Here is a 13,915-nt window from a genome sequence, read left to right on the forward strand (position 1 = left end):
CAAGCCCAGATGTCCTGTAAACCACTTTCATACAAGGTGATCTACACCAGTTAGCAACTCACGGGGCAGGGCCCTCCACCTGTTTATCTGGCCTATTATTGCCTCTTTAAATGTTATTGTATTTGCACCTATGTTTATGGCACTGCATAATCTGTTGGTGCTCTACAAACAAATTATAATAATATATATTTAAGAAAATGACAATGTTTTGCAATGTGTTATTTAAATGTTCAAGTATTGGAAATAACTAAAAAAGTTTCTGACCTGATTCCCGGGCTGTAATATCCCCATTTGGTCAGTGTGGAAAGATAAAATGTAGTCTCTGGCACCCACGTAAAGATACTTCCCATCATGGCTGGGGAGCAACTGATCATAATTCATAACATTGTCCAGTCTAAAGGTGCTGATAGCTCTGCGGGGGTCACCTGAATAATAATATCATTATGTTTATAACTTATAAACAAAGTAAGGGGGACAGTTGACAGTCAAAAAACAGAAGAGAAAAAGCTATGAAAAAAATTGGTGAATATAGGAAAAATGTTTAAAGGGATATAAAAACTCCAAAAAAATCTTTCATGATTCAGTAGAACAATTTTTTTTAAATAACTTTCCAATTTACTTCTATTATCAAATTTTCTTTGTTTTCTTGTTATCCTTTGTTAAAAAGAAGGAAGATAAGTTCAGCAGCGTGCACGTGTCTGCAGTTTTATATGGTCACAGTTTTGCAACAATGTTATACATTAGAAAAACACTAGATGGCAGCACTATTTCCTGTCATGTAGTGCTCCAGACATGTGCACATTATCTATCTAGATATGTCTTCAACAAAGAACAACAAAAGAACAAAGCAAATTTGATATTAGACGTAAATTGGAAACCTTTTTCAAAATTGTATTCTCTATCACTACACTCACTGCTACATACAGCAGCCCACAGGCTCACTTGAGCCGTGGCTCTCTGATTCTAAGTGGCTCTTTGTTATAAGTGGCAGAGTTACACACTGGGTGGCTGCTGTTACACGTCCCATTAATTTCTGCTAAAATTCTCTGGTACGTCTCCCTGCTTGTGTCTCCCTGGCTGCTGTTACACGTCCCATTAATTTCTGCTAAAATTCTCTGGTATGTCTCCCTGCTTGTGTCTCCCTGGCTGCTGTTACACATCCCTTTAATTTCTGCTAGAATTCTCTGGTAACCATTTCCTCTGTCTCCATTTTGTCTACCTGTAATCATCTTATCAGATACTCTATATAACTTTAATGCATCCTGCCATCCCCCACCACCACAAACAAACCTTCTAATTTGCAAGTGTGTAACTCCTGTCTGGCTAGCTAGACTGCTTGTAACCAGCTGCATAGAATCAGTTCACTACACTCACTGCTACATACAGCAGCCCACAGGCTCACTTGAGCTGTGGCTCTCTGATTCTAAGTGGCTCTTTGTTACAAGTGCCAGAGTTACTCACTGGAGGTGGAAACTGCAGTTCCAATAACAGGTAAACTTACTAACTATAGACCTGCACAATGCTCCTCATGTCTTTTCTGCTCTCTCTGTCTGCTTCTCCTAAAGCTTGCATGTCCCTATAACAACCCACACAATACCCATATCTCACCCTCCCTTCTTTCATCCCCTATGCTGTCCTCTCATGAACTACTCTGTCTCCTTAGAAACACTTCCCCCTCTAACTCTCCTGTGTCTAATCATACACACTCATACAAGTCTCACTCTCACCTTCTGTCACTCTCACTGCTACTACTGCTTGCTGCTGGTGACGTCTCTTCTAACCCTGGCCATGCAGCAATCACCACACTTTTACACTCTCGCTCAGTCTCCCACTGCAAAAACTCTAGGTCACACAATACCAACAATCTCATTTGCATTAACACACAGCGCTTATCCTTATTCCCTTTTCTTGTGCCCTCTGGAATGCTCACTCTGTCTGTAACAAACTTACAACTGTTCACGACCTGTTTGTTTCCAACGCTTTCAACCTTTTAGCAATTACTTAAACCTGGCTATCTTCCTCTGACTCTGCTTCCATTGCTGCTCACACACATGGTGGTCTTCACTTTAGCCACACACCTAGGTCAGGTGAGAGACATGGTGGCGGTGTTGGCATCTTACTCCCCCCTCCTGCTCCTATCAGTACCCATTTCCATTTCAATCTCTCTCCTTTTCTTCCTTTGAAGTCCACTGCATTCGCCTGTTCTCCCCCCCTCTCTCTCCCCCCTCTCTCTCAGAGGCAGTTATCTATCGCCCACCTGGACCAACCTCCCAATTCCTTGACAACTTTTCTGCCTGGCTTCCTTACGTTCTCTCTTCAAAAACACCTACTTTAATTCTGGGGGACTTCAACATCCCCATTGACAACCCATCTGCCCCTGCTGCCTCTAAAGCTCTCTCACTCACTAACTCCTTCGGCCTCTCACAAACCACCCTATTCCCTACCCACCGCGATGGACACTCTATTGATCTGGTATTTTCCTATCTATGCTCTCTCTCTGATGTTGCCTGTCGCCCATTTCCCATCTCAGACCACTATCTGCTCACCTTTAATCTTAATATACAGGCTAAACCTACTTCTCCCCCTCGCTCCCGCACCTGTAGAAATCTGCACACTGTGGACCCTCCCCAACTCTCCAACCTTATTCAAATTTACCTACCCCACAATTCCATGATATCCTGCCCTGACACTCTCGCTCCGCCCCAACTGCGCAAAGCCCCACATCGTCAGCTCCAGCCCTGGCACTCCCAACAAACACGCCACCTACAAAAATGCTCCCGCACTGCTGAACGTGCCTGGAGGAAATCCCCCTCTGAACCTGATTTCATGCACTATAAGTTCATTCTTTACTCTTACACCTCTGCCCTTCACTTAGCTAAGCAAACCTACTTATCCTCTCTTATATCCACTCACTTCTCAAACCCTAAAAGACATTTTCAACTCTCTCCTCTACCCACCTACACCACCCCCCTCATCTGCATTCAGTGCTCCAGGCTCACTACTTTTGACTACAATAAAACACTTACCTTTCAAAGAAACATCCCAACACAAGCTTGCAATCTCACAACTTCGCTCCCAGTCACCCCCTCTGCCACTCTCTGCACCCTCCTCCCAACCACTCAGAGTGAAGTGGCTTCCCTATTGTCTTCCTCACACCTCACTACCTGCCCACTTGACCCTATTCCTTCACATCTAATACCTTCTCTGTCTCCTACCCTCACTCCGGCTCTTACTCACATATTTAACCTATACCGACTCATTCCCTGCCTCCTTCAAACATGCAAGGGTCACCCCCATCCTCAAAAAAAACCTCCCTTGACCCTAACTCTCCTGCAAACTACCGCCCCATATCATTGCTCCCGCTAGCTTCAAAAATCCTTGAAAAACTAGCTTTCGATCACCTAACCCACTTCCTGTCCTCCAACTCATTGCTTGACCCCCTGCAATCTGGCTTCCGTCCCCAAAACTCAACTGACATTTCCCTCACCAAGGTTACTAACGATCTGCTTTCTGCTAAAAACAAAGGCTACTACTCTATACTCATCTTACTTGAACTCTCTGCTGCCTTTGACACTGTTGAACATCCACTTCTCCTATGGACTCTCAGCTCTCTTGGGCTCTGTGACACTGCCCTCTCCTGGATTTACTCTTATCTCTATAACCAATCCTTCTCCGTCTCTTTTGCTGGTGACTCCTCCTCTCTATTGCCTCTGTCTGTTGAAGTACCTCAAGGCTCTGTCCTGGGTCCTCTACTCTTCTCAATGTACACTTCTTCATTGGGTAAACTTATCAATAGCTATGGCTTCAACTATCACCTCTACGCTGATGATACCCAGATCTACCTTTCCACCCCTGCACTCTCTCCTTCTGTCAATTCTCACATCAGCGACTGCTTATCTGGCATTTCCTCCTGGATGGCCTCTCACTACCTAAAAATAAACATGTCCAAGACCAAACTACTTCTAATTCACCCTCTAAATCTACTCAGTTTCTAATATTTCCATCACTGTTGGCAGCACCACTATATCCCCATCACCCCAAGTCCGCTGCCTTGGAGTCACACTTGACTCAAATCTGTCCTTTATTCCAACATCTAATTGTTCTCTTCATCCAGCCGCAACCACCTATGCAATATCTCTAAAATCCATCAATTTCTGAGTGCTGAAACTACTAAACAGCTAATCCACTCCCTGGTAATTTCCTGACTTGACTACAGTAATAACTTACTAACTGGCCTCCCTCTCTCCCGCCTCTCTCCCCTTCAATCCATCCTAAATGCATCTGCCAGGCTAATCCACCGCTCTCGACGCTCTGTTTCTGCTGTACCTCACTGTGAGTCCCTTCACTGGCTCCCCATTCACAGCAGAGTTAAATTAAAAATTCTAACCATGATCTACAAAGCCCTCACCAATGCTGCCCCACCCTACCTGTCCTCACTCATCAACAAATATACTCCAGCCTGCCCCCTAAGATCCAACAATGACCTGCTCATTGCGTCCTCTACCATCACCTCCTCTCATGCTAGACTACAAGACTGCTCTCATGCGGCACCAACCCTCTGGAATGCACTTCCTCGAGCTGTCAGACTTTCCCCTAACCTCTCCTCCTTTAAACGTTCCCTAAAGACCTTTTTGTTCAGGGAAGCTTATCACCCGACTCATTAACAAATGAACTTCACTTACCTAACAGTTGCCCTCATCTATCTTCTCACTAATATCATTCTCACCTTTGCAGTCCCCACCTCCTGTTTCCCAACCTCCTACCCATCTAGATTGTGAGTTCCCACAGGAATAGGGCCCTTAATTCCCCCTGTATTTGTCTGTAAAATTTTGTCTTTTATTGTATTGTTTCTCCGTTGTACTTTTATCCTTGTACCCATGGGCAGCGCTGTGGAATCTGTTGGCGCTTTATAAATAAAGAATAATAATAATAATATCTGAGTTGTGCGTAGATAAACATTCATGTGGTTTCATATTTCAAGACTGCAAAATTATATAAATACAAAAATCAAATAAAACCCTGCTCTTTTCTGATGGATTAAATTACTTTTGTGGGGGGGTTTTAACAAAAAGCATCTGATGAGTTATTGTGGTACAAAGTTATAGCAAAGAAACAAATTGCTTCACTGCACTAAATTTGAACCCTGCAAAAACCTGTGCAAATCACTTTTTTGGGGCTTCTAATGAAATGGGCCCCAGAATATGGAAAATATAAAATTCTTCTAAAATCATGGAAGGATCAAAATCACAACATGGGACCTAAAAATATTGTTATAACATATTTACAACCTAAATCTCTTTTTATGGTCCAGCCCTCAATACCCAGCCCGTGAGTGATCTCTCTGCAGTTGTCACTTACCGTATGAGAAGGTGATCCTTGGAATAGGCTCAGAGAGTAAGGAAGGCAGCATTGTCAGTACCAGCCACAGGGAAGGAAACTGTGACATTGTGTACTGATCACAAAGTTCTCACAAGTCCTAAAGATCACTGCACCACGGGCACTGTTGGGGGAAACATATTGTGTGAATAGAATGAACTGGTCTATGAAATAAGTCAGAATAATAAGGCTCCCCCATGTGTCATTTTTGTAAAATGTACTTAATAAAACATTTTTTTTAATATAATTGCACATGGAGTATAACTTTTTATCAGTAAAATTAAAAGGAAATGAAACAAAACATGTCTAATCTTTCAGATAGAACATACAATTTTAAACAACTTTCCAATTTACTTCTATTACCAAACTTGCTTCATTCTCTTGGTATCCTTTGCAGCAATGCACTACTAGGAATTAGGTGAAAACATTGGGTTAGCCAATGACAAGAGGCATATAGTGCAGCCACCAATTAGCAGCTAGCTCTCAGTAGTGTATTGCTACTAGGTATGCTTTTCAACAAAGGACCCTAAGTGAATGAAGAAAATCATATACTAGAAGTAAACTGGAAAGTTGTTTAAAATTAAATGAATCCATTCATGGTGAAGACACTTTCTTATTCAACCTAGTCCAATGAAATATACTGAAAAATAATTATGTTTCTCAACTGCAAGTTAGCCCTTTATGCTAGTAATTCCTAGACAGTATACCAGTTACCAATACTGACCTGGCTATGTTTCTTCCAGGGTGGATAAAAATCAATGTGTTTTTTTGTTTGTTTTTTTTAATCTGATTTTTTTTTTTTTATTTAAATCTGATATTTTTTTAAAAATAAAATGTATTTCGATGAAAAATCTATATAAATATAGTTTCTATTTAAAGGGACATAATACTCATATGCTAAATCACTTGAAAGTAATGCAGCATAGCTGTAAAAAGCTGAAAGGAAAATATCACCTGAACCTCTCTATGTAAAAAAGGAAGATATTTTACCTCACAATTTCCTCGGCTCAGCAGAGTAAGTGCTTTGTAAAAAGTTATACTTCAGCTGCAGGTAAAATAAAAAATGAAGAAATAAACTGCAGCCAATCAGCATCAACAGTGCTGACTGAGGTCATGAACTCTTTTACTGTGATCTCATGAGATTTGACTTAACTCTCATGAGATTTCATAGTTAACTTCCTTAAACTGAATAGGGAAATAACATGAGTGTGCATGAGGCTCGCTCCCTTGCAAGTCCCAGGACAGACATACTGATTTGCTGCTTAAAGTCCTGTACAATGGGATGTGAATATTTAGGGCATTTTGAGGTAAAATATCTTTCTTTTTTACATAGAGATGTTCAGGTGATATTTTCTAGTCTTTTACAGCTATGCTGCATCACTTTCAAGTGTTTCAACATTTGGAAATCATGGCCCTTTAAAGTACATTTGTAATCCAAATATTATTGATCCTGGAATAAGGATTAGTTTTTAATTATGTAGCATAAGGATGTATATTCATGGCTGTAATATTTAATTTTTGGTAAATTAATTCCATTAGTCCATTTACAATGTCCTGCTCTCCCAGAGGTTTGTTTTTTTTAAGATTATTTTTGGCACTTTTTTCTGTGTAGAATATATAACATATTCTTGGTTTCACAGCTCTCAAAACTGTGAATTTGTGTCTGCAGAAATAACACACCTCTTCGTCACAGCACAATTGTTATAAAATAAGCATACAGAATTGAGAAATAGACCTTAAAGTGAAGGTAAACTTTAATGAATGAAAGCCGTTTTTTAAAAATACTATTAAAAACAGGGGCACTTTCATTCATCAGAGTTTACAAAGCAGTCGTTTTGTTTAAAAACTTACCTCTCTCCTCTTCACAGCCGGAGCAGCTTCCCCGTCCCGCAAAAGCTCTCTTCATACGTCAGCTATGAAGAATCCGGCTTCCTCCAATCACGGCATGGCTGCCGTATGAAGAGAGGTTCTGTGTGCGGGGGAAGCTGCTCCGGCTGTGAAGAGGAGAGAGGTAAGTTTTTAAACAAAATGGCTACTTTATAAACTTTAATGAATTAAAGTGCCTATGTTTTTAATAGTATTTTTAAAAACCGGGCTTTTATTCATCAACGTTGACCTTCACTTTAAAGGGACATAAACCTAACATTTTTCTTTCATGTTTCAGATCCCCTAAAAACTGCTTCTTGCAGTTATATTATAAAAAATAAAAAATAAAGTGCTCTTTGATTTTTATTTATGGAAAAAAAAAAACACCACTGTATTTTGGGGAGAATTGAGGGACATGTAGAAAAAATGAATGAGGGGTGTGACCTCTGGCTAATTTTACGATCTTGGGGTAGCAATAACCAGACACTTGTAATGGCTGGTTATTTATCGCGCAACCCCAAAAGTGCAAATTTGCTCATTTGCGGGTGCGCGATAAATTAGTGCTCCACTTGTAATCAAGCCCTGGGTGAACCAATAACAAGCTGCTAGCTCACAGTAGTGCATTGCTCCTGAGCATTCCTTTGTATACTTTTCAACAATGGATACCAAGAGAATGAGGTAAATTAGATAAGAGGAGTAAAAACGTTGTTTAACATGTTCTATCTGAATCATTAAGGTTTAATTTTAACCTTTACGGACCCTGCAATGTCATTGCTCCCCTGCAAATCTATATACTCAGAATCAACTCTTAATGAGTTTCATGAAGCTCAATAGAAGATTGTTTAAAGTGGAAAAGATCTGCGCAAGGACCTAAGTGTGAGGAGAGAGGGGCAAGCATTAAAAATGACATATAATGTTATTGTTTTAGTTAAATAAAGCTATTTCATTGTTGCTATTATTATGGTAATCATTATTTTTCTCCTTCCAATAAAGTACAGCTAAAACGTTGATCAAATATCAACATATTAAAATGGAGATAGTTCACCTCCCGATAATTTCATTAATTTCAATGATCTATCTATTCATTTCTAATTCTATATAACTGGAAAATAATCTGAAAAGTTCTTATTTTAAAAAAGAAACCTTTATGTAGCAAACCATAATTTAAATTGATTTAAATCTAGTGATTTAAATTGTGATTAAATCTACCCTGGTTTCTTCTCTCAGGAAGATACGATTTGAGAGCTAGTGAAAACAGCGTATCTTGCCAGGTATCTATCAGTGGCTAAGTACACACAATATTTATGTCTTGCTTCACTGTAAAAAATGTTTACTTTTGCACGTCACTTTCCGTTAACATTTCACAAACCAAAAATTAAGCAAATACTGTTTCTCAAGTCCAGTGTGCTAGACATTGTTATTGCCAAACCACTGCGTAACAATCACACTATTACCATCATCTGAAGCTTGTGCACAATCAAACTACTGTCCACAATTAAGTATCCAATAGTCACATTGTGATATATAGAAATAAATAGATATTAATTTGAATGTGAGCTGCTAAACAAGAACAGTGACAATATCTCATTTCTGTTATTATGTACAACCTTTTGCAATATCTATACATCTACTATTAAAGGGATATAAAAACCCAAATTCTTTCTTTCATGATTCAGATAGAGCCTGCAATTATAAGCAACTTTCTCATTTACTCCATTTATCAATTTTTCTTCGTTCTCTTGGTATCTTTAGTTGAAAAAGCAGGAAGTAAGCTTAGGAGCTGGCCTATTTTTGGTTCAGAACCTGGGTAGCACTTGCTTAGTGCTTAGCCACCAATCAAAAAGCGCTACCCAGGTGCTGAACCAAAAATGGACTGGCTCCTAAACTCACATTCCTGCTTTTTCACATAAAGATACCAAGAGAACGAAGACAATTTGATAAAAGGAGTACATTAGAAAGTTGCTTAAAATTGCATGCTCTATCTGAATCATGAAAGAAAGAATTTGGGTTTCATATCCCTTTAAGCCTATCTTGTCCTGGTGTAAAATCATTTCATCAGCTATATATCAGGCTTAAACTCAATGCAAGTTATCAAAAATAAATACTCCTGCACATTAAAGGGACATTCAAGTCAAAATTAAACTTTCATTATTCAGATAGAGCAGCAATTTTAAACAACTTTCCAATTTACTTCCATTAACAAAATGTGCACAGTCTTTTTATATTTACACTTTTTGAGTCACTAGCTCCAACTGAGCATGTGCAAGAATTCACAGAATAAACGTATATGCATTTGTGTTTGGCTGATGGCTGTCACATGGTACATAAATGCATTTGTGATTGGCTGATGGCTGTCATATGATACACGGGGAGTGGAAATAGACATAACTTTTAAAATTGTCAGAAAAAAATCTACTACTCATTTGAAGTTCAGACTAAGTGATATTGCATTGTCTTTTTATCATGCATTTGTTGATTATGCAAATCTACTATATTGACTGGTCCTTTAACAAAACTTACCAGAATCCTTCTCAAAAAAATGATCCTAGCCATAATCTTTCCCCACTGCAATAAACTATGTGCACTGGCCCTACTCACATCTGTACCGCCCCCAAGCAACCCTCATTGCAGTGATCCTAAATACTAAACATCAAACACAATTCCCAGGAATCCTAGAGGGCACTCTCTTCATAATGCATCCCACTCTACTCATTATTATTTAGCAATAAGGTTCAATTTTTTCAGCAAGTAAATGGGAAACTTCAACTACAACTGTTAAGCCCAAAAGGTAGATAGAGACCTTCATAAAGTATGGGTACCGAGAACTTGAGGGGCATAAGGCCACTTATTAGAAAGGTGAATAGACTCTAAAGTCCTCTGATTGCAATATGATTGCTATTCAACTTGTAAGAAATACAGGATCTGACATTAATAAAGGATTACCATGGCCTCTTTAATAATGGGAATTAGAAACATGCAAAGGGGAATGGGGGGGGGGCAGAAAAAAAACATAATTTATGCTTACCTGATAAATTTATTTCTCTTGTAGTGTATCCAGTCCACGGATCATCCATTACTTATGGGATATATTCTCCTTCCCAACAGGAAGCTGCAAGAGTCCACCCACAGCAAAGCTGCTATATAGCTCCTCCCCTAACTGCCATTACCAGTCATTCGACCGAAAACATGCAGAGAAAGGAAAACCATAGGGTGCAGTGGTGACTGTAGTTTAATGGAAAAATTACCTGCCTTAAAGTGACAGGGCGGGCCGTGGACTGGATACACTACAAGAGAAATAAATTTATCAGGTAAGCATAAATTATGTTTTCTCTTGTTAAGTGTATCCAGTCCACGGATCATCCATTACTTATGGGATACCAATACCAAAGCTAAAGTACACGGATGATGGGAGGGACAAGGCAGGTACTTAAACGGAAGTTACCACTGCCTGTAAAAAACCCTTTCTCCCAAAAATAGCCTCTGAAGAAGCAAGGTATCAAATTTGTTAAATTTGAAAAAGTATGAAACGCAGACCAAGACTCCGTCTTGTAATCTGTTCAACAGAAGCCACATTTAAAAAAGGCCCAAGTGAAAACCACAGCTCTAGTAGAATGAGCTGTAATCCCTTCAGGAGGCTGCTGTCCAGCAGTCTCATAAGCTAAATGAATTATGCTTTTTAACCAAAAAGACAGAGAGGTTGCTGAAGTCCTTTGACCTCTCCTCTGTCCAGAATAGACAACAAACAAGGTGAATGTTTGATGAAAATCTGTAGTAGCTTGTAAGTAAAACTTTAAAACACGAACCACGTCCAAATTGTGTAATAGACGTTCCTTCTTTGAAGAAGGATTAGGATACAAGAATGGAACAACAATCTCTTGAGTGATATTCTTGTTAGATACCACCTTAGGTAAAAACCCAGGTTGGTACACAGGACTACCTTATCCGTACGGAGAACCAGATAAGGAGAATCACATTGCAACGCAGATAACTCGGAGACTCTATGAGCCAAGGAAATAGCTACCAAAAGGAACTTTCCAAGATAGAAGTTTGATATCTATGGAATGAAAAGGTTCAAATGGAACTCCTTGAAGAACCTTAAGAACCAGCTTTAAGCTCCATGGCGGAGCAACATTTTTAACCACAGGCTTGGTTCTAACCAAAGCCTGACCAAATGCCTGAACGTCCAGAATACCTGCCAGACGCTTGTGCAAAAGAATAGACAGAGTAGAAATCTGTCCTTTTAAAGAACTAGCTGACAACCCTTTTCTCAAAATCATCTTGGAGAAAAGATAATATCCTGGGAATCCAGACTTTACTCCATGAGTAACCCTTGGATTCATAACAATAAGATATTTACACCATATCTTATGTTAAATTTTCCTAGAGACAGGCTTTTATGCCTGTATTAAGGTATCAATTACTGACTCGGAGAAGCCATGCTTTGATAACATCAAGCGTTCTGTCTCCAGGCAGTCCATCTCAGATTAGTTATATTTAGATGGTTGAAAAGACCCTGAGGTAGAGGGTCCTGTCTCAGAAGCAGAGACCGTGGTGGAAAGGATGACATGTCCACCAGATCTGCATACCAGGTCCTGCGTGGCCACGCAGGCGCTGTCAAAAGCACCAAAGCACTCTCCTGCTTGATCTTGTGCAAACCCCTCCGGAGGGAATTCCCACTCCCCCGGATGAAAAGTCTGACGACTTAGAAAATCTGCCTCCCAGTTCTCAACACCTGGGATAGGGATAGCTTTTAGACAAGAGTGAGTCTCTGTCCAGTGAATTATTTTAAGACTTCTAACATTGGTAGGGAACTCCTGTTCCCCCTTGATGGTTGATGTAAGCCACAGTCGTGATATTGTCCGACTGAAATATGATGTACCTCAGAGTTGCTAACTGAGGCCAAGTCTGAAAAGCATGGAATATCGCTCCCAGTTCCAGAATATTCATTAGAAGGAGGGTCTCCTCCTGAGTCCACTATCCCTGAGCCTTCAGGGAGTTCCAGACTGTATCCCAACCTAAAAGGCTGGCATCTGTTGTAACAATTGTCCCATCTGACCTGCGGAAGGTCATACCCTTGGACAGATGGACCCGAGATAGTCACCAGAGAAGAGAATCTCTGGTTTCTTGGTCCGGATTTAACAGGAGAACAAATCTGTGTAATCCCCGTTCCTCTGGCTGAGCATGCATAGTTGCAGTGGTCTGAAATGTAGGCGTGCAAACGGTACTATGTCCCTTGCCGCTACCATTAAGACTATTACATTCATGTACTGAGCCACCAAAGGGCGCGGATGGAATGAAGAACACGGCAGAAATTTAGAAACTTTGACAACCTGGACTCCGTCAGGTAAATTTTCATTTCTACAAAATCTATCAGAATCCCTAGGAGGGAAACCCTTGATATTGGGGATAGAGAACTCTTTCCTTGTTCACTTTCCACCCATGCGATCTCAGAAATGCCAGAACTACGTCCGTATGAGACTTGGCAACTTGGATGTTTGACGCCTGTATCAGGATGTCGTCTAAATAAGGGGCCACTTCTATGCCCCGCGGCCTAAGGACCGCCAAAGTGACCCCAGAACCTCCATAAAGATTCTAGGGGCTGTAGTTAACCCAAAGGAAAGAGCTACAAACTGGTAATGCCTGTCTAGAAAGGCAAACCTGAAAAACCGATGGTGATCTTTATGCATCGTAATGTGAGGATAAGCATCCTTCAAATCCATTGTAGTCCTCTATTGACTCTCCTGGATCATAGTTAAGATGGTACGAATAGTTTCCATCTTAAATGATAGAATTCTAAAGAATTTGTTTAAGATCTTTTAGATCCAAAATAGGTCTGAAGGTTTCCTTTCCTTGGGAACCACAAACCGATTTGAGGAAAACTGTGTCCCTGTTCCTCTATTGGAACTGAATGGGTCACGTACACAATGCAAGAATGTCTCTTTCTTTATCTGGTTTGCAGATAAATGTGAAAGGCAAAAACTCCCCTTTTTTGGGGGGGAAAGCTTTGAAATCCAGAAGATATCTCTGGGGTATAATTTCCAATGCCCAGGGATCCTGGGCATCTCTTGCCCACGCCTGGGCGAAGAATGAAGTCTGCCCCCTATAGGATCCGTTACCAGATAGGGGTCCGTTCCTCATGCTGTTTTAGAGGCAGCAGCAGGCTCCTTGACCTGCTTATCTTTGTTCCAGGTCCGGTTGTCTCCAGACCGCCTTGGACTGAGCAAAAGTTCCCTCTTATTTTGCCTTAGAGGAAGTTGATGCCACACCTGCCTTGAATTTTCGAAAGGCACGAAAATTAGGCCTTTTTTGTCCCTTGATTTGGACCTGTCCTGAGGAAGGGCATGATCTTTTCCTCCAGTGATATAAGTAATAATCTCCTTCAAACTAGGCCTGAATAGGGTCTGCCCCTTGAAGGGAAGTTAAGTAGCTTATTTATTAAAGTCACAACAGCTGACCATGATATAAGCCATAGCGCTCTGCGCGCCAGTATAGTAAAAAACAGAATTCTTAGCCGTTAGTCTAGTCAAAGGAACAAAGGCATCAGAAAACAAAGGAATTGGCTAGCTTAAGTGCTCTAAGCTTGTCAAATATATTCATCCAATGGAGCCTGTAAAGCCTCATCAAGAGACTCAAACCAGAACGCCGCAGCAGCAGTGACAGGAGCAATGCGTGC

The 13,915-nt window shown here is 40.4% G+C and overlaps 1 protein-coding gene across 3 annotated transcripts in view; it reads right to left on the minus strand.

The window, feature by feature from the left end:
- The window catches only part of SEMA4A (semaphorin 4A), a 339,742-nt gene that overhangs the window by 167,908 nt on the left and 157,919 nt on the right, over positions 1–13,915 (minus strand). For all 3 annotated transcript variants that reach the window (XM_053704470.1, XM_053704471.1, XM_053704469.1), the window contains exons 2-3: positions 5,359–5,500; positions 265–425 (exon numbers count right to left, since the gene is read on the minus strand). In XM_053704470.1, the coding sequence (XP_053560445.1) occupies positions 265–425; positions 5,359–5,446 (249 nt within the window). In that variant the 5' untranslated portion in view covers positions 5,447–5,500. The remainder of the gene's footprint in view (positions 1–264; positions 426–5,358; positions 5,501–13,915) is intronic.

Source organism: Bombina bombina, chromosome 1, assembly GCF_027579735.1.
Source record: "Bombina bombina isolate aBomBom1 chromosome 1, aBomBom1.pri, whole genome shotgun sequence".
NCBI classification, from domain to species: Eukaryota; Metazoa; Chordata; class Amphibia; order Anura; family Bombinatoridae; genus Bombina; species Bombina bombina.